Source organism: Protopterus annectens, chromosome 5.part0, assembly GCF_019279795.1.
Source record: "Protopterus annectens isolate FY-2018-M chromosome 5.part0, PAN1.0, whole genome shotgun sequence".
Lineage (NCBI taxonomy): Eukaryota > Metazoa > Chordata > Ceratodontiformes > Protopteridae > Protopterus > Protopterus annectens.
In genome coordinates, this window is record NC_056735.1 from 1,897,648,311 (window position 1) to 1,897,670,100 (window position 21,790).

The 21,790-nt window shown below is 44.3% G+C and overlaps 1 protein-coding gene across 1 annotated transcript in view; it reads left to right on the forward strand.

Moving 5' to 3' along the window:
- The window catches only part of SLC25A30 (solute carrier family 25 member 30), a 685,956-nt gene that overhangs the window by 433,535 nt on the left and 230,631 nt on the right, over positions 1 to 21,790 (forward strand). Inside the window, exon 6 of the mRNA XM_044071715.1 lies at positions 1,666 to 1,761. Within this exon, the coding sequence (XP_043927650.1) occupies positions 1,666 to 1,761 (96 nt within the window). The remainder of the gene's footprint in view (positions 1 to 1,665; positions 1,762 to 21,790) is intronic.

Consider the following 21,790-nt stretch of genomic DNA (forward strand, 5'->3'; position numbering starts at 1 on the left):
TAATTTCACTCCGTATAACTGAGTACCCTTGCAAGAGCTATAGGTAGCTGGGTTTGTAGTGCCTGGTGGCAGTGATAACTACCTTATTGTCTGGGCAGAAGGGGACCCTGTGCCAGCCTTTCCTAGGTGTGTGTGTGTGTGTGTGTGTGTGTGTGTGTGTGTGTGTGTGTGTGTGTGTGTGTGTGTGTGTGTGTGCAAATCAAATGTCAAAGTGTATGTGTGTCAGCTACTTGGAGCAGGGACACAAAGCACTGGTTTCACAGAGGGAGCGGTGGAGGACTTGGCTTGGGCACTCACCTGAGGACTTAACTCTGAAGCTGTGCCAGTGGGGAATCTTACCGAGGACCTGGAGGGAGACAGAGAGAGAAATACGGATTCTGGGCTGACTATGTTCCCTGTGTGCTATTAAGGGAAACTGTGCTTGATGCAGAGAGATCTGCATCTGGAAATACTAAGTGTATCCATTTGTAATCCAAGTGAACGTCCCTTTCCAGTGTCATTGGTGAGGATTCAGGCACCTTGATTACTGGTCCAGAGTGGGGACATCACAGCTCATTTAATTATTTGTGCTATTGTTATTTGAGAATAAAATTATTATTTAGCATAGATTGGCAAAGCTGTGATATCCACCTCCATTAGCTAGTTCACTTGAGCTTACTACCAGAGAGATATAATTTGTTTGTAATCTATATTATCATAAGCAAGTAACTGGTGGTCTGTGGTGGGAGTGAGGTCCTCATCAGTGCTAGTTATCTATGACATTTATTGAGAGTGCCAGGCCATCTGTCACACTGTCCATAAAATATACTTCAATGAAATTTAATTTTGTGAGAAAAGTTACATTATTTTCATTTGTGTTTTTTTTTCAGCTAAATATGGAAGATGAGCTTGACAGTTGCGGAAGATAAAATATTGTAGCCATCTAGTTCTGTGCGTGTATACAAGGTCAAAATGCAAAGTATCGAACCAGCTTTTTTGCTGGCTGCCAGTAATTCCAGGAGTCATGAGTTTGCCCTTTTCCCCAGTGTGGTGGGCTCTTAGAGTTAATATATATGGTGTGCAGGGGCTCAACCCACAAAAAAGCAATGTTTTTTGGGTCGTTGGGTCGTTGTTTTGCATTTCAAACTTTTACAGTTTGATGTTGTAGTCTGTCAGTCTTCTGACAATAGACCCTTATAGAAGTGTGTGTGTGTGTGTTGACTGAAGAGGCTGAGGCAGTATACTGCAGACTGATACAAACCTCAGTCTAGAGTGACACTAGAAACTATAAGGAGCACCATGTTTTTTTTATAAAATTAATTGATTTGGGTAGTCTTTTGGGGTATACAGTGCACCTGAAATAACTTCTGTTTATGACAGCTCACTGTAATTTTGTTTCCTGCATTATATTGATAAGATCTAGCATATTTGCACTGGTTTTCTTTCCTTTTTGTGCTCCTTATAAGCGTCTTGCTTATTCCAGGTTAAACTGGCTGTGGCGAGTGGTTTACTTTGTTAATGAGAATAAAGTATCAAATTGAGGCATGTGTTAGTAGGAGATGTCTTCCAGATATTGACATTTCGATCTGGAAATGTGCTGACCACATTGGGGTCAGTTGGATGCTTAGGCTGTGCACTCTTTAATACACTTATGTAAATAAAAATATCATTTTAATGTTGTTTCAGATAAGGATGCAGGCTCAAGGTCGTGTTCTTCAAGGAGGAATGATTTATAATTTTATTGATATTTATCAACAAGAAGGCACACGTGGACTGTGGAAGGTAGGTTTTATTAGATACATATTAAAACCTGATATTGTTAATTGTTGGAATTAGAAGATTTTCTCCCTTTAATATTCCCATAAAGAATACTGTGAGGACGGAAAACCTGATATAGAAAACTTGGTATGATTTTAAGTGTCTGTACTTCTCGATTCTATTGCAGCATCATAGTATCTGAAAATTAAGGAATAACAAGAAAATGTATACATATATTTTGATTGGGTACAGAATTTAGAAGTAAGCTTCAGCATGATATGTGGCATGTAAAGGTTTAACGAGGCTTGACAGAGTCTGTTGTTGTGTATTCCAGCCTCCTCTGTCTCTCTCTGCTAAAACTTCAGTTATGTCAGCCCTACCTGTTTGATGAATGACTCTATTAGATGTTCTTTGTGTTTCACTGTTGCAGTTATCACATTTGGGTGATCTGCCTGCAGGTAGCCCTCAGCCGGCCTGAATACCAGAGTCTTTGGATTTCTGCGTCAGATGCTGTCTCTTCTTCTATGACGTCAGGTAGGCAGGGGTATAAAACATGCAGCAGACGCCATTACATCAGTCTTTCTTGCTGTGCGGTGCCCGAAGCAGAAGCAGTTCGCAAGTGCCGGTCGGCCGACTCCTGAAATTTTCGTTTTTGAGTCTCAGATCCGAAGTCTTCAAAAAAAGATAAGTACCCTGTTGGGGATCCTTTTTCTTGCTCCGACCGATGTCAGTAAAAGTTAACAATTCTCTTATCTGTAGAAAGCAAATACCTCATAGACATTTTCATTTGTACTGCATCCCCTGTTTAGGCCCAGACCACGACGTCCCTCGCTGTCGGTTTTGTGCCCCGTTCAATCCCCGAACTATTCGTCATCTGGCTATTTTTACAGCCAATTACTTTCGTACTCAGTCTCAGTACTCCAAAATGGCTTCGTTAAGCCATCCGACTACCAATCTGCTGGTACTCAGTGAGGCGCTTTTGCAGCCCCTGATGCCCGCTACTTCAGTTTCGCAGGCCTCTACTGAGACCCATTCGGAGTCCCGTATGCCGCGACTTGCTTCATCGACTATGGAACCTGCAGGATGTCTCTACCTTGGATGGGTCTGGAGCTGCTGTGCAGGCACTGGCTTCTGAGGGTGTATTTACGCCTACAAACTTGCATTTTAAACCAACATCATTGTTTCCATCCAGAAGTTCCAAATCCCTCAGGCCTAAAACTCACACTACGCCTAGAAAACCAATGACCAAACCGCGAGCTCAGACCCATATGCCTCAAAAAATGCTTAGAATGGCTGAAGACTTTATTACCCTAATAAGGGGAAGCCAGCCTTCCCCCTTTGAGACCTAGAACTGAATTTCTTACTGATTCTTCTGATCAGGAATCTGATATTTTTGCTCCATCTGATTACCAGGATTTCCACTTATCTACTTATGAGGATTCTGATGCAGAGGATTCCATTCCCTCTGCTTCCCCTCCAGAAAATTTTTCTTTTGGTGAAACCTTGCATACTCTTGGGGAGCATTTACGCTGGGAAAGCCAGGATTACTCTGAGTCCAAAAAGAGGCTTAGGGAATTCTTACTCCTGCCCCAACACAGGCCTCTAGCTATCCCTCCTGTTCTGGACATTGTAGATGATGCTTTCCTGGAATCCAGCCTTATCCCAGACACTTTACTTCCAGCTACCAGAAAACCTGACCGGTATTACAGAGTACCTGACTCTCAAGTTCCTCTTCAAGAATCCTTCTGCGGATCCAGAGACCATTTCCCAAGGACCAAAAGGCATTAAGGCTACTGCTGCCAAAAATCTTACCCCTTCTGATAGAGATTCTAGAGCCCTAGACAGATGGGGTAAGAAAGTATACACTTCTGCTACTTTGGCCATTAGGGCTTTAAATTGCCTGTTTCATATGTTAAAGTATCAGCAGCATATTATGGCATGACTTAAACAGAAACTGATGTTGATTCCTGACTGTGCTGAACACAAAGAATTCCAGGATTTAATGCATTCTGCAGAACAAGTTGGTAAACATACTTTGCAATGTGGTTTTGACACTTTAGAAGCATCTTGCAGGGCTGCTGTCACTGGGTCTGTACTTAGAAGGCATTCTTGGCTTAAGGAACAAAACTTGCCAGATCATGTTAAAGCTAGATTACTGGATGCTCCCCTAAACCAAGACCGCCTTTTTGGCAACAAAGCAGAAGTCGTCCTCAAAAGGATAGAGGAAAAAGCTAAATCTATGCAAACTATTAAAGATTTCCTACAAGTACAGCCTCCCAAATTTAGTAGGCATTGGCCTTCAAAGAATTGGTCCTTTCCAGTCTCTTCCAGGCCTTCTCAGTCCAAACCCAGGAACAGCAGACCACCTAGGTTGCAGTCTCAGGCTGTGCACAGACCTAAACAGTGGGGGGGCTCCCACTTCCAAAGCAGGGAGTAGTAAGCCACCCCCTTATGGAAAAATGGCCCAATGACTTGACCTTAACCCTTCCATGCCCTGCTCAACTACCTGCTCCCATAGGAAAGCTTGCCCTGCATGCAAAAAACTGGGAATTCATTACCCAGGATAAATGGGTTTTGAACATAGTTTCCCAAGGATACAGATTCCACTTCCAGACACTACCAACCCCAAATGGTTGGCCAGACCTACCCCCAAATCAATGGGCGGAGGCCCAACAGCAGGTTCTCTCTCTTCTCAGTATCTGGGCCATTCAACCTGTCCCAGCAGTACAAAGGGGGCAAGGTTTTTATTTAAGACTTTTCCTGGTACCCAGAAAAGACTGCTCCTGGCGTCCTATCCTGGGCCTCTCTATTCTAAACACCTTTCTGGTAATTCCAAAATTCAAAATGCTAACACTTCAACAGCTTCTTCCTATGCTAGACAAAGATGTGTGGCTGGCAACCTTAGACTTAAAGGAAGCTTACCTGCACATTCCAATAAGGGAATCTTGCAGGAAATACCTACACTTCAGGGCAGGCTCCATGCACTGTCAGTTCTCTGCACTTCGCTTTGGCTTATCTACTGCGCCCAGGGTATCCACAAAGTGTCTAGCTCCAGCCATTGCATTTTGCAGGCAGAGAAATATTCAGATATACCCATACTTGGACGATTGTCTGATTCAGGCAGAAAGGCAGTACTTGCTATTACAACACCTGGCATTCGTAAAGAAACTTCTAACCTCACTGGGGTACACCATAAACGAAAAGAAATCTCACCTAGTACCCTGCCAACTGATTGTATTCCTGGGAGCAAGCTTGAACACAACTTACCAGATGGCATTCCTCACTCCAGAGAAACAAGTTTATTTGACAACCTACTTCAAACTATTGGCCACAAAAGCCCAGCTATCTGCAAGGAAAATTCTGCAAGCCCAGGGGTTCATGGCCTCTTGCATTCTACTAATTCCATATGCAAGACTGCATATGAGGAAACTCCAATGGTATCTAAACAGCCTATGGTGTCAACATTCTCAGGACCTGGAATCAATGATTCCTATCATTCCTTGTATAAAGACAGAGTTCCTTTGATGGGCAGAGGCCTGCTAACACAACAAGGGGCTCCCTTTCACTCTACCTTTTGCCGCCCAAACCCTAATAGACGCATCAGACTGTGCATAGGGGGGCTCACTTGACAAGGCATTGCATTCAGGGCAAATGGAACCTGAGACAGATGCACCTGCTTATCGGTCAAAAAGAAATGTTAGCTGTACAGAATTCCCTGACAGCCTTCAAAGACCGTATTCTTTCAGGACAACTATTGGTAAAGACGGACAACACCACAGTTATGTGGTACATAAACAAGCAGGGGTGAACCCACTCGTACCCTCTCTGCAGACTAGCTATGGCTCTGTGGAACACAGCCTTGAGCTACCAAGTGCACCTACAGGCTCAGTTCCTGCCAGGCAAGCTAAATTCACTTGAGGAACAAATGAGGGACTCCAGAGGTAGACCTGTTTGCCTCCCTCAGAGCTACCAATTGGACAAATTCTGCACAAGGACTCCCCACAGTCCAGCTTGGAAAGTAAATGCCCTGTCCTTTACCTGGGAAAGCCTCTCAGTTTATGCCTTTCCCCCTCTGCCTCTCCTCTCATAGGTTCTACTAAAGATGAAACCGGACAAGCCAAGGACAATACTGATTGCACCAGACTGGCCACGCCAGCACTGGTACCCCTCTTGCGCAGTATGACACTGCTGCAACCATGGCACCTGCCTCAGACCCCCTTTCCTGCTGTCCCAGCAGGTGGGCCAGATTCTGCACCCTCAGCTTTAAACCCCGAACCTTGCGGCCTGGGTAATTCCTTGAACTCTCCTCTAGCATCCCTCAGTAAGCAGGTGCTACATGTCATTCTGGAGCCAAGGAGGCCTAGTACTAGAAAATCCTATGCTGAAAAGTGGAAAATATACTGTTCCTGGAGCCAGACTCAGAGGATGGGCACAACGGTGTCCAGCTTACCTCATATTCTTCAGTACTTAACAGAAATGTTCCACAAGGGCCTATCCTTCTCGTCGATTAAAATTTATGCCTCTGCCATTTCAGCACATTATAATACTGAGCTACTCCTCTTCTCTCACCCCCTGCTAAAACAGTTTCTTAGAGGGGCCAAAAATTTAAGACCCCCCCCAGGAGAGCTCCCACTCCAGCCTGGGACTTTAACTTTGTATTGGAAAAGCTCACTCTCCCTCCCTTTGAGCCAGCTGCAACAGCAGAGTTGAAATTCCTTTCTTGGAAAACAGCCTTCCTTCTAGCCATCACTTTAGCAAGAAGAGTATCTGAATTACAGGCCCTCATGGCAGTGGAACCCTTCATTAGTTTCCATGCGGATAGGGTTTCCCTCAGAACCAATCCTTCCTTTATGACCAAGGTGGTGTCTAGTGTGGCCCTAAATCAGTCCATTCATTTGCCTACTTTTTTCCCTAATCCACAAACCAAAGAGGAACGAATACTACACACTCTGGACGTGCACAGACAACTTAGATTTTATTTGGACAGGACTAAGCCTTTCAGAAAATCCGAACAGCTGCTAGTTGGCTTTGCTGCAGGGGCAGAGGGGAAGGCCATTTCAAAGCAAACCATTTCCAAATGGGATAGCCCATTGCATTCATTTCTGCTACAAGCACCATGGAAAACCTACCCCACAGGGGATAAGATCACATTCCACCAGGGCTGCATCTACCTCTGCAGCCTTTCTCAGAGGAGTCCCTACCAGGGACATCCTAGAAGCTGCTACCTGGAGCTCTGTACATACCTTCACCAAGCATTACCACATGCCTATTTTTTCTAAATCCAGAGCTGGTTTTGCTTAATAGCCGGCCCTAATGCTCTTTAACTTCCTCCTCCCTTCCTTAGCTTTGGGAATCAACCCAAATGTGATGACTGCAACAGTGAAACACGACGAACATAGTACAGTTGTGTACACTTGCCAAAAATGTAGATGTTCGAGTGTATTCACTGTTGCAGTCCTGGTTACCCTCCTTCCAGCCCCCTGACTTCTCTTGGCTCTACCTTTCCTTCTTGTTTGGTATATTTAGTTTTTCTGGTGTATTTGCTTTTTGAAGGCGGTGTACCTTAACATATAATTGCTTCCCATTGTGGGGGCACCTGACATCTGGGGCAAGAAAAACTGATGTAATGGTGTCGGCTGCATGTTTTATACCCCTGACGAACGACCTGACATCATGGAAGAAGAGAGAGCATCCGACACAGAAATCCGAAGACTCTGGTATTCAGGCCGGCTGAGGGCTACCTGCAGCCAGGTAACCGAAATGTGATGACTGCAACAGTGAATACACTCAAACATCTACATTTATGATAAGTGTACACAACTGTACTTTCTCTCTGATGAGAGTTTCTTTTTTTGGGAGTACACTGATGTTTGTAGTAGATGCAGATGCTTAAGTTAATTTCTGTGTGTTGCAGACTTCTTTTGCGAGGGGGTGGGGGGGTGGTCATATATTGTCTCAGGACCGTTGATTGTTCAGACAGTTATTTAGCGGACTAAATATATTAATGGACCATTAATCTGTTAAGTGCCCCATCTGTCTTGAAGCTCTTCTCCCATATTTCCTATATACTTACATAATTCATAATTGTTTACCATTAGATATGCAAACTCAATATAAGAATTACTGACCAAGGGAATTATGGAAGGGAAAAATCTTAAAAGAGCTGGAGACTTGGAGCACTATCATGGCCGGATTGGATCTGATAAGTGGCTCAGTACCTATTTGTCTCATCAGACAGGCCACGGTGAAGCATACAGCATTATGATAAATACACAACTTTCATTTTCAGGACCATCTCTACTTTACTTTGTTGTTTAATTAATATTTGGAGTGGAGTGATGTAGATCTTCACTAGTATCTATGAAAGTTCAGATATCAAAAAGGGAAGAGGAGCCTATCTTCTCTTTCTACTGAAGGGAAAAAAATAAATCTGATGTAATTTTAATTTGTTGCTCAACAAATGGGTTTTGATCCTACTCTGTCGCTTCTTCCACCTCATGGAACACTGAAACTCTCAAGCTCCTCCGTTACCCATAATGCACCACTCCCCTAACCTGCCTCAGGTCTCATTTGATGCCTTTGCGTACGGACGTGGTCATTGCAAACTCTAGGGTGTTAGTTCGTGAGTGAATCTTTTTTATTGCTGATTACCTCGAAAGCCTTTATTTTCAAAAACACTTGTATTCTCCCTACTCTTTCATACTGTAGTTGTGTAATTCTACTTTTACCATAGTTGCTAAACTTTCTTAATTACAATACTTAAAGTACATTCTTTAATTACTATTGCTGATAATTCATCTCTACTTTCACTTTTTCCTCTATTTAAAAAAAAATATGGATATATATATATATATATATATATATATATATATATATATGATTATTTTCTAACCATTTTTCTGTATCTACTACATTATGGCTGAGAAACCATCAGGCTTTGCGCATTTAGCTTTTGAATGTGAAATTTGCAAAGCCTTCATTCCAAGAGCTTTAAAAGGAACAAGTTAATTTTAAGAGGGTTGCTTCCTTCTAAATCTTTGGGGCTCAAACCCCTTACAAAAGTGACAAAAAAGAGGCTAAGAAGTTTTCCCTGGAACCTACTACATCCTTGACTCTGGGTTCAGAATCACCTTTAAGCTGTCAAAATCATCAGGTCCGAAGACAAAATCTGACAAGTACCCATGTATCATGTCTCCTCTGGTCTTGGATGCGGTGTCCTCACGTCTTCCTTTTCCTTTCCTGGATAGGTCTCCTAGGCATCGCCACTGTAATGTGTCATCTATAGCATCTTCCCCCATTTCTCCAGAAGTCTGACCGAAGCCAACATGGACAGGATGATGAGGAAAGTCTCTCAATGAAAAATCAGATTGGGTTCTCCTGGCTCCTTCCCCTTCGGGTCCGAAGATCTTCATGGGTACTACCCCACCTATTATGACTCTTTCTCTGATATATCCCTCGGTTTCAGAGCATTCTGATCCATGGATCCATGGAGCCATTTGCATCAGATCTGAAGACCACAGTATCTTTGAATCTAGTGGCATCTCTGAGTGGACCGGCTCCAAGCACTTCTGGGCTGGATGACTCTTGGAGATATAGCATCAGCGCCAAATCGAGGTTGTTGGAGTAAACTCCGAAGTTGTCAGAGCTGTCTCTGCTCCTCTGGACAGCTCAGCTTTGACTCCTTCCTTAGGTAGTTTGCCTTCAGATAGAAGGGAGCCAAGGGTACAGAAGCATGTTTCTTTCTGTCCAAAGCATTCTGCTTTTGAGGTTGTGCCAAGAGCTTTCTCTGCTCCTAGAAATCAGATGCCTCCCCCTTTCAGCTCCTACTTCCCAACCCCAGTTGTTTTTGTGTCTTGAGCTCAACATTCTGCACAACAGGGACAGCCAGCCCAGATAAGTCTCCAGGATATCCAACAGGGTATATTAATCTCTTCTGATACTTCTCCAGAACATCCCACCGAAGAAGTTCCTAGGAAGAAAAAGTGCAAGAGGTAGCACTTTGATTCCCCTCAAGAGTCTGTCACAAAGGATATTGACTATGATGAGGGGGAAAGGGCCCCTAAGATTGCCACCTGAAGACATCTCCTTCAGAGACATTCTAGATGTCCTCAAGCAAACAGGTGGCTGGTCTAACATCAACCCTTCCCAAGAGGAGTCTGTATTCCTGGAAGCTTTTGGAGCTGACCTGTCTACCTCCTGGTTGACTCCTTGTACTGATAAGCTCATTGATTTGATCTCTCAACAGTCATGGAAGGAAGTTAACTCTGTTGAGCCAGTCCCCAAGAGACCAGACCAAATCCTGGCACCACCAAAGGACATGGAATTCTGGAACTTTGGAGTACCAGTTGATGCCATGGTTGTAGTGGCGTCCAGGAAAAAAGAACTAGCATGAGAAAGTTCCTCTGTCCATCCCCCAAACCTTTGCACTTTGATCGCTGAACTATTTGAAACACTTCACTAGACTCCAGAGGGATTTGATCAAAGAATTTACTAAATCCCTCTATGGGAACATTACTTCCGAGGCAGAGAGTTCTGTTGTCTCATATGTGACTACCCCACAATCTATTTCAAACTCATCCATGAGGCTTATCTCCCATGCAGGTGAAGGTACCTCAAGGGTAAGTTAAAGGACACACTATCCAGGTGTGAGCAGGAAGGTAAAAGCTTGTCTGATGTGGGTGGGTGTGTATGTTTTTCGACCCCTCAAAGGACCTTTTTTAAGAATCAATAAGGGGTCAGAAAATGTGGTTCAGAAAGTCCCAGGGTCCCTTTCAAGCTCCACTTGGAGATAGTTCCCCCAAGGACAGAGGGGAGAAGTGTAATGGAAGATGCTGTCAACACAGCAGAGGGTAGACTGTAGAACCAAGGAACTGGAGATGCATTCTCTGACAAGTCCTACCAGCAATCCTGAAAGGAGGCCCGACTGTTCACCTCTGGAGGTGGTTGGGGTTGTTTATCACTGCACCAGAGAGCCTGGGTAGAAATTACAAAAGATTCATGGTTGAAGAAAATTATTACCAGACGTTATATAGTACCCTTTTCCCTACCTCCCCCTTTGACAGTAAACAAAATCCCTGATGTCCCACCCAGTCTGAGGGAAGCATCAGCAGTACTAGAAATAGACAAGCTGCTAGAAAAAAGAGGTCCCCCAAACCAGAGAGAGCTTGGAACTTACTCAAGATTCTGTTAGTGCCAAAGAAAACGGGACTTGAGACCAATTTTGGATCTCAGCATTCTAAACTAGTTAATTCAGTAGACCAAGTTCTGGATGGTCACTTTTCAATCCATTCTGCCCTTTCTGCACAAGAACGATGGGTTGTGCCCGTGAGATCTTTAGAATGCTTACTGTCACATTAAATGAACAGACAATGCAGAAGATATCTAAACTTCCGGCTGAAAGCCAGTCATTACCAATTTAGAGCTCTGTCCTTTCATCTCACCACAGCCCCTAGGGTGTTCACCAAGTACATGGCAGTAGTAACAGCTCACTTGAGACTACAGGGATTTCGAGTATTTCCATACTTGGGCAACTAGCTCATAATTGCTCCTACCAGGCATCATCTTATCAAAGCATGAGATTATGTACTCCAGTTATGCTTTGTTCTGGGAATTGTTATCAATCACAAGAAGTCTCAAGTCGAATCAGCTGAAATATTACAGTTCATCGGAGCATTATTCAATACAGTATCCATGACGGCCTCACTTCCTCTAGTAAGGATTCAAATCATTCCATTCTAGGTCCAAAAGATCATCCAAAATTCTTTTCTTCCAGCACGACTAATCCTTCAAACATTGGGGTCAATGTCTGCTGCGATAGTTTTGGTCCAACTAGCAAGGTATCACATGAGAATTCTTAACTGGACCCTAGCAACTCAGTGATTCATTCTTCACCAACCTCTCTCAACCTAAATCAAGATAACTCAGGCATGCAAGAATTATCTCCTGTGGTGCATATACTCTGATCAGATTATGCAAGGTCATCCCTGTATTCTCCCTCAACCTGAGACCATAGTTACTATGGGCGCTTCATAGGTAGGGTGAGGGGTATTTCTTGGGAAAGACAGTCCAAGGTACATGGGCCCCGAAGAGGCCAACACATATATCAGTGTCCTGGAGATGAGAGCGGTCTTCCTAGTATTTCAGGCTTTCCAAGACCGTCTTCCCTCTGGAACTGTTGCTGTTCAGACAGACAATATGTCAGTCATCTGGTATATCCACAAACAAGGGGAAACCAAATCTTATCCCCTGTGTCGAGAAGTTTAAAGAATGTGGCAATGGGCGATCTCATCCAGTCAGTTTCTGATAGCAAAGCACATTCTGTGAAAGTTCAGCATGATAGCAGACAAGTTAAGCAGGTCCATTCTGATGCTTCGTTAAGCAGGTCCATTCTGATGCTTCGCAAGTGGTCACTCAACAGGAAAATCGCGGAATGGATTTTCTGTCGATGTGGTCAACCTTGCCGCAACCTCTTTGCGTCTCCCCTCAACAAGTGCAGCAGGTTCTTTGCACTAATCCCCTCACTGGGGGAGTCACAGAGAGATGCTCTACTCCACGAATGCACCCCCCCCGGTCTCCTCTGTGTCTATCCCCACTACCTCTAATCCTTAAATTTCTTCAGAAAATATCTCATTTGAAGAGCACAGCTGTCCTCATTGTCCCTAATTGGCCTCATCAGATTTGGTTTCCCTTACTTTGTCCTTATCTACTTCTCCCTTCATGGATTCTGAATCCAACTCCAGATCTCCTGTCTCACCCAACAGACTTGATATACCCAGACATTCTAGGCTTAAAGTTCACCGCGTGGTTTCTCCACTTCTGTTGATTGCTAGACAGCCCAGGCTCTCTTCCCCTGTCTGCCACCTTTTTTTATCTTCCCATAAAGCTTCCATTAGAAAAATATACAAAAGTAAATGGAAAAGATTTGTTTTTTGGGCACAGCAAAAAGATATAGACTTCCTTTCAGCACCAGTATCTAAAGTTCTTGAATTTTAGCTGCAATGTTTAATGAAGGTGCTAGCTCCTCGACTGTTAAAGTTCAATTGGCTACCATTTCCAATTTTCATATAGGAATAAATAATTCATCGTTAGCCTCTTCCAAACTTTGTAAGGCCTTCATAAGAGGAACCTTTTTTCTTAGACCTCCTTTTAAATACCTCCGTGTGGGATTTAAATATTGATCTGATGCTATCCGTGTCATTATTCATCATGGATGGGTCTTGGATCTGACCTCGGATCCGAGCCGGCAACTAAATGGACAGATCCAGACTCAATCTCCTCCCCTTCCCAACATTCCCTGCTGACCTAACCCTCAGATCTCATTTGATATTGAACATGTTGGACGTATCTGAGCTCGAGCAAGTTCTCTATTAGATAAGTAATCATTTTTCTTGTTTTTTCTATCCTTTTTCTATCTCATTTTGGTATTTTAGGGTTTCTACACTAGTTTACCTCCCCTCCCATAGCATAGTGTTGGCTCGCCCTTTACTCCAGTTGCGGTAGTCCCCTTCCCGCTCTTTCTCATTAAAAAAAAAAAAAAACTTTTCCTTTCTTTTGCTTGTGTGAGTGAGTGAGTGTCGATATGGCTGAGAAACCAGCATTGCTTCTTATGTGGTCGGAAGATTCCTTATTCCGACTCGCACAAGAAGTGTGTTTACTGTTTTAGGAGTGGCCCACCTGGAGGTTGAATGTGACATTTGTGCCGCATTCAACCCCCAGGGCTCTTACTGAGTGCCACAACAAATTGCTTCGCAAGGGCTTGGCTCAGGATGGCCCCCTTCCAGAGGAAACTCCCACCAAGCCCTCTCAGGATTCCAAAAACAGCCCCCCCCCCTTCCTTGCAAAGTGTCACCTTCCATCTCAAAAAAAAGCTGAGGCTCTTGGATCGCAGATCCCTGGATCTGAATCCAGCATCTTTCGCTTCAGATCTGGGCTCTTCCTCTCCGAGAGCCTCGGGTCATTCCCTCAGATCCGAGGTCTCGGCACCTTGGGGACACTCTGATCTGTCTCGGCACAAGAGCTCTCCGAATCCAATCTCAATTTGTTGGATCCATCCGGCATGTCATTCAGGTTGTTGGATCCTGCCAGACCGATGGATCCAATAGTTATAGACAGCTCCCCCTCCAGATCCTCCAGAAAATAGGATCCGAAACATTGGAGCCAGTCCCCTTCATGGGAACATAGATCTGTCAGATCCGAGGCAGGATCCCCAGCTAGGTTGGGCCATTCATTTGCATCCTCCAGATCCTTCAGAAGTCTGTTACCTTCGGATATGGGCAGGATGATGAGGATCTTTTTCAAGGCCCAAATTGAGTTGGGTTTGTTGTCGTCCCTGGCCTAGATGACCAAGGGACCTTCCCCACCCACAGGACACCACTCTCCTCTTCTGATTCATCTGGTTTCGGAGCATCAGGACCAGACCATTCCAGGTGAGAGGCTCTCAGTGTCGGGTATACCTCCCTTCTCGCTTCCACCTCTCAAGTGGCTGGCATAGGTATTGACATTAGACGGAATGCCTGACTTCGCCTTTGCAGGTTTGCGGAACCCTTCAAGGCATCTTTTACTAATGCTCCCTTTGACGGTTCGACCTTGTTTGGACCATCCATCAGGAAAACATTGACCTGCAGCGAGCAGGAGGGTAGGACTCCACAGTGGGAACAATCTTTTACTAAGACTTAGAGAGGTAGTAAGAAACTTTAGTTCCACAGGGCTCAGTCCTCCTTCCAGGATGCTCCCCAAGAATCCTCTTCCGCAAGCTGGAGTAGGGGATTCAATGGTAGATGCTGCTCCAGAGGCAGAGAGAGTCGTAGAATCAGGGCTCCCAGGAACCTTTCTTGGAGAAGCCCTTTCAGTGCTCCTGAAGCATTGCCCAACTGTCCTGCCCTGGAGGCAGTCAGGGAAAGTTTCTCCCTGCACGTACTAGCCTGGACATGTCTCACCTCAGATCAGTGGGTGTTAAAGATTATTTCCAGTGGTTACTTCATTCCCTTTTTTTCAGCCCGCTCCAATTCAGAAATCCCTTCCAGATATTCCACCCCACCAAAGGGAGTTGGCCCACCTCGAGGTTCAAGACCTTCTAAAAAGAGCCATCCAAGAGGTCCCAACAGGACAAGAGTCCGGAATTTACTCTCATTTCTTTTTGGTGCCAAAAAAGACCAGGGACCTGCGTTCCATTTTGGACCTCCGCAAACTGAACATGTCAGTCAAGAAGTCCATGTTCTGGATGGTCACTGTTCAGTCCATTCTGCCTCTGTTGTGCATGGACAATTGGATGTGCTCAGTGGATATCAAGGACGCATAGTATATCAAAATCACCAGGTGCTCCAGGAGACACCTACGCTTTCAGTTATGGGCCAAGCATTACCAGTTCAGAGCCCTGCCCTTTGGACTCGCACAGTTCCCTCTGTGTTTACTAAATGTATGGCAGTGGTGGCAGCCCATCTCCAGCTGCAAGGATTCCAGGTCTTTCTGTACCTGGACGATTTGTTCTTCATGGCCCCCATGAGGCATCAAGTATCAATAGCCACCTCTTATGCCCTCAATCTCTTTCACCATCTGAGAATCACAGTCAGCTTGCCCAAGTCCAACCTTTCTCCATGCCAAGATATGGAGTTTATCGGGGTTCAATTGGACACTATATTGGAGACTGTAGCACTGCCCTTATGCAGAGTTGTTCTTATTCAGGATCAGGTCTCTTGCTTGATGCTTCTAGAGCGTCAATCAGTCCGTTTGATTCCACAAGTGATCGGTTCGATCACGGCTGCCATCCAATTAGTTCCTCTCACCAGGTATCACATTCGAGTTCTGCAGTGGACCCTGGCAGTTCAGTGGTCTGCTCAGATTCACCTCATGTCCACGACTATCAAGATTTCTCAGGTGTGCAGAAATCACCTTGTGTGGTGGCTTCAGTCTCAGGATCTAATTTTAGGCAGGCCCTTTTGTCTTCCCCAACCCAAGGCCACAGTGACCATGGACACCTCCCTGTTGGGGTGGAGGGGTATATTCAGGACAGGATGATTCAAGGCATGTGGTCCCAATAAGAGACCAAGTTGTACATAAATGTCCTAGAGATGAGGGCAGTCCTAATGTTGCAAGCATTTCAGGAGTGCCTCCTCCTACAGATCATAGCAATTTAAACATACAACATGGCAGTGGCCTGGTACATCAACTAGCAAGGGGAAACACTGTCTTCTCCCCTGTGCAAAGAGGCCATGAGAGTGTGGGAATGAGCGATATCTTCCAGGCACTTTCTTCTTGCAACTCACATTCCCGGCAGCTCCAACGTGCGGGCTGACAAACTCAGCAGGTCCATCTAGTGTCCCCACGAGTGGTCCCTGAATCCATCGGTGGCAAATCAGATATTCGACTGCTGGGGTCAACTATTCTGTGATCTCTTTGCCTCCCCAGTCAACTACAAATGCAGCAATTATTTTGCCCTGATCCCTCCAGCGGGGGAGTCACCCAGGGACGCTCTGATTCACGATTGGCCGCCAGGACTCCTCTGTGCTTATCCTCCTACTCCTCTGATTCCCAAGGTATTACAGAAAGCTTGCTGCCTAAAGACCCCTGTCATCCTCATTGCTTCTTCTGGCCTCAGAAGGCATGGTTCTTCCTATTACAGTCTCATGTGAAGTATTCTCCCTGGATACTGGATCCCATTCTGGATCTCATTTCCCATGCCAGGGGACTTCCACTTCCCGATCTCCAGACTCTTCATTTAACTGCATGGTTTCTCCAGTTCCAGTAATCCTTTCACAGTCCAGGTTTTCTTCCCCAATGAGGAACATTATTTTACCCTCTCAAAAGCATTCTACTAAAAAGGTGTATTCCAGTAAATGGAAAACATTTTCTATTTGGGTTAGACAACGTAATTTGGATCCCTTTTCAGCCCCATTTCCAGATATCTTACTCTCTTTTTCCTCTCTTTTTCAGGATTGGGCAAGTTTTTCTACTATCAAGCTTCACTTGGCAACCATTTCTAACTTCCACTTTAATGAGGACCCTACTTTGGCTTCTAAATTGTACAAAGCCTTTCTTAAAGGAGGTTTTTCCTCCTTAGACTGACAATTTAAAGATCCTTCCCCGCCATGGGACTTGACCTTGGTGCTGCAGTATGTCACACAAAAGCCCTTCAAACCAGCTGCTTCTTGTGATATCAAGTTCCTTTCTTGTAAAACTGAGTTTTTAGTGGCCATTACTTCTGCAAGAAGAGTCTCGGAGCTGCAGGCTCTAAGCATTAAACCTCCGTTTTAGGTCTTCCACAAGAACAAGGGGTGTCCCTTAGAACAAACCCTTTGTTCATTACAAAAGTGACCTTGGAGGTTAACATCAATCAGTATAACTCCATATTTTTTTTCTTTCCTAATTACTCTAATAAAGGAGAATACATGTTGCATTGTTTAGATGTTCATAGGCAATTACATTTCTATCTGAAAAGGACTGAGGAATTTCGGAAGTCGGACCAGCTTTTTGTGGCCTTTTCTCAAAATAGAAAGGGTCTGGAGGTTACTAAAATGACTATTTCCAGATGGATTATTAGTTGCATTTCCTTTGTTTATAACAAAGATATGGAGTTATCCAGACCAGTTAAGGCCCATTCTACTAGGTCTGTGGCTAGGTCATCTGCCTTCTTAGCTAAACTTTCCTTTGAGATTTGTGCTGCTGCTACTTGGTCTAATCCCCACATCTGTGTTTTGCACTGGAAGCTGGATCTGGTGTCTAGGAACAGGGCTTCTTTTGGTTCCTCTCTGCTTCGGCATATCCTTCATTGAGGCCACCCAGGGCGCATAGCTGGGGATTCTGACCCATCCATGATGAATAATGACACGGATAGCATCAGATAGTTATGTACTTACCATAACTTGGAATCTGTGCTATCCATTTTCATTATTCATCATGTTCCCTCTCTCCTTTCCCCCCTGCCTTCTGGGGATCTGGGTAGAGCTAGGATGGTTCCATTTTTGGGATAGTTTTTTTTTTTTCCTACGCAGAATTTTCTGCGCTCCTATTTGTTCAGCAAACTCAGTCTGAGGGTTAGAGGTCAGCAGGGGATTATGGGAAGTGGAGGAGCTTGAGCTCTATATTTGTCCATTAGTTGCCAGCTCGGATTCGGGCTCAGATCCAGGACCCTTCCGTGATGAATAGTTATGGTAAGTACAGAACTTTTTTGTTTTGTTTTTGTTTTTTTTTTTTGCAGTCTTTGACTCAACCACTATTTGAACCATCAGCTAAGTGTTTACCAAAATTTTTGACATAAAAGACTATATTTTTAGTGGCCATAACCTCTGCTAGGAGTCTCAGAATTACAGGCCCTCTCTTTCAAGCCTCCTTATTTAAATTTTCGTAAGGATAATATATCCTTATGAACCAACCCCTCATTTCTTCTTAAGGTGGTGTCAGAATCCAATATCAATCAAACTATCAATATACCAATATTCTTTCCAAATTTCTCAAATAAAGGAGAGTATATGTTGCATCTGTTATGTTCACAAACAGTTATGGTTTTGTCTACATAGAACCAAAAGTTTCAGGAAATCAGAAAAAAAATTGTCTCCTTTGCTGATTCAAAATTGGGCAAACCAGTTTCTAAAAGTGACTTTAGCCAGATGGATAACTGATTGTATTTCCTTTGTCTATAAGAAATCTGGTTTGTCTTTATCGGAACTACAAAAAGGTCATTCCATCTGGTCTGTAGCAACTTCTTTAATATTTTATCCAGATCTTCCTTGGATGATGTTTATGCAGATGCAACTTGGGCTAATCCTCATACCTTTATTGCTCATTACAAATTGGATCTGGTGTCTAGTGGAAGAGCAGCCTTCGGCTCAACGGTGCTCAGCAATATACTTCCTAGAGTCCTTTGGGATTTAAGTTGCTGGGAACTCTGTCTCATTTTTTGAGGAATGAATGAAAATGGCAACATCGATAAAGAAGTTATGTACTCACCATAATGTTCCATCCGTGTTGTCCATTTTCATTTTACTTCAACTGTCCTCACTCCAACCCCCTGCCAATTTGACTTTTGAAAGGATTGGAAGATGTTATAGGAACAAACGATGTTCATCGTGTTTCACTGTTGCAGTCATGATTGTAGGGTTCTCCCCTGCCGGCAGGCAGTCCTCGGTCGGCCAGAATCCCAAAGTCTGGGTCCGGCGTCGGCTGTTCAGCCATGCTCCCTGACGTCAGAGCGCCAGGAGTACAAAGCTGACAGCTGACGCCATGTTCTCCAGTCTTTCTTGCCGTGCGGTGATAGCAGTTCGCATTTGCCGGACGGCTGACTCCTGACAATTTTTGCTAAACGTACTTCATTCCGAAGACTTTCTTCTCCTACTCAAAGCTAAGTACCCCGTTGGGGAAACTTTTTTTTCTTGCTCCAGTCCGATGTCAGAAAAAGTTAATAATTGTAGTTCATGTGGGAAGCAAATACCTCATAAGGATTTTCATTCTTACTGTATTCCTTGCTTAGGCCCTGACCACGACGTAGCTAGTTGTCGGTTTTGTGCTAGATTCAATCAACGTACGATTAAACGAAGGTACGATTTTGCATTTCATTACTTCGGTAGGCGCTTTAATTACAAAATGTCGTCTGATTCGGTTCCGGCTACCGGAGTTCACAAATGACACAAGGATAAAGACAGGCCTCTGAGGTCCAAATCTGATGATATTGTACAAGCAGAGCCAGCTTCAGGTTCGGCCATCGTCAGTGAGGCGCTTTTGCAGCCCCTGTTCTCAGCCATTTCGGAACCGATGGCCGAAAAGGACTCCCACGAGGAGCCAACTAGGCCTTTGAATATTTCTGTTGCAGGACCTTTGGACAATGCTCCTTCGGATGGGTCCGGAACCGCTATGCAGGTACCGGCTTCCGAAGGGGTTTTCAGGCCTACTCAGCTTCTAATAAAGGCAAAGACAAAGGCAAAGACTCCTTCCAAATCAAAGACTACAGCTCAGGCCTCTTCTGATCCGGAACCCAAGTCTCAGAAACAGTTACTTAAGATGGCGGAGGACTTACTATGATTAGGGGTTCACATCCCCCTCCAGATAAAAGGCCAATGCAGGAAGTGTATTACGACTCTTCTGATCAAGCTTCTGTTTCTTCAGTTTCTTCTTCTGACCAGGAATATTCTTTCCCTCCTTATGAGGATTCTGATGCTGAGGAATCCATTCCTTCAGCTTCTCCCCCTGAGGATTTCTCTTTTGGGGAAACTTTACATGAAATGAGGGAACATTTCCATTGGGAAGGACAGGAGTACTCAGAATCTAAGAAAAGACTTAGGGATTTTCTTCTTCTTCCCCAACATAGACCCCTGGCTATCCCTCCTATTTTGGATATTGTGGATGATGCTTTTTCGGAGGCTAACTTAACTCCGGACTCTCTTCCTCCAGCTCCTGCCAAGCCAGACAGATATTATAGGGTTCCTGATTCCCACCAGTTTTTGTACAAGAATCCTACTGATCCTGAAACCATTTCTAAGGGTCCTAAGGGGATTAAGGCCGCTACTGCTAAAAACCCCATTCCCACTGAGAAATATTCCAGATCTTTAGAAAGATGGGGCAAAAAAAGTGTACACTTCTGCTACTTTATCTATTAGGGCTTTAAAATGTCAATTTCATATGCTGAAATACCAGCAATTTCTTCTGTCTGTTTTGAAACAAAAGCTAACTTCTATTTCTGCCTGTGCAGACGATAAGGAATTAAATGACTTAATGCATGCCACTGAACAAGTTGGGAAGCATGGTTTACACTGTGGATTTGATGCCTTGGAGGCTTCTTGTAGGGCTGCTGCCTCTGGTACAGTCATTGGAAGGCATGCTTGGTTAAAGGAACAAAACTTGCCAGATCAAGTAAAAGCTAAGTTATTGGATGCTCCTGTTGAGCATAATGTTTTGTTTGGACCTAAGGCTGAAGAGGTAAAGAAGATGGAGGACAAGGCAAAATCCATGCAAACGGTTAAAGATTTCTTACAAGTACAGCCACCCAGATTTAGTAGGAATTGGCCTACAAAAAATTGGTCCTTTCCCAATTCAGACAGGCCTCAGAGGGGTAGATACAGACGCTCCCGAGGAATGCCTCAAACGCAAGCCTCTTATAGACCAAGACAGTGGACTGCTTCCACCCCTAGGGGAGGAGAGGACAGGTCGCAAGCTCATAGAAAACAGGCTCAATGACTCCCTCTGTTGGGCTGCAGGAACTTCTTGCCTGGAAGCCCCACTCGGAGGAAAACTTTCTCTTTTTCACCTAAATTGGACTCGTATAACCCAAGACAAGTGGGTTCTGGATGTGGTTTCAAGAGGTTACAAATTCCATTTTCATACCCTACCAAGACCAAGCGGATGGCCAGATCTTCCAAAACACCAATGGTTAGAGGCCTTAAACCAGGTGGAGGCTCTCTTGGCTATGAAAGCCATAGAACTGGCTTCACTTTCAGAGATGGGACAAGGTTTTTACTCAAAGCTCTTTCTAGTCCCCAGAAAGCAAAATTCATGGAGACCCATTCTGGATCTGTCAGTCTTGAACACTTTTCTCGAGATACCAAAATTCAAGATGCTTACTCTTCAGCAGCTACTTCCAATGCTGACCAAAAATGCATGGATGGTAACTTTGGATTTAAAGGAGGCATATTTGCACATTCCCATCAGGCAGGAATGCAGAAAATACCTCCAGTTCAGGGCCAGATCGAGGCACTATCAATTCTCTGCGCTGCCCTTTGGATTGTCTACTGCGCCCAGGGTCTTCACCAAATGCCTGGCTCCAGTAGTAGCTTATTGCAGACTCAAGGGAATTCATATTTACCCTTATCTGGACGATTGTCTAATTCAGGCAAGACAGCAAGGATGTCTTACTCCAGCATCTAGAATTTGTTCAGAACCTTCTCAAGTTCCTGGGATTCTCTGTAAACATAAAGTCAAATTTGACACCCTCACAACAGATAACTTTTCTGGGTGCTCTTCTAAACACCACAACCCAGATGGCATTTCTGACATCCGAAAAACAATTACAGCTGGCTTCAACTTTCAAAACCTTGGCAACTTTAACTCATCTTTCTGCAAGGAAATCCCT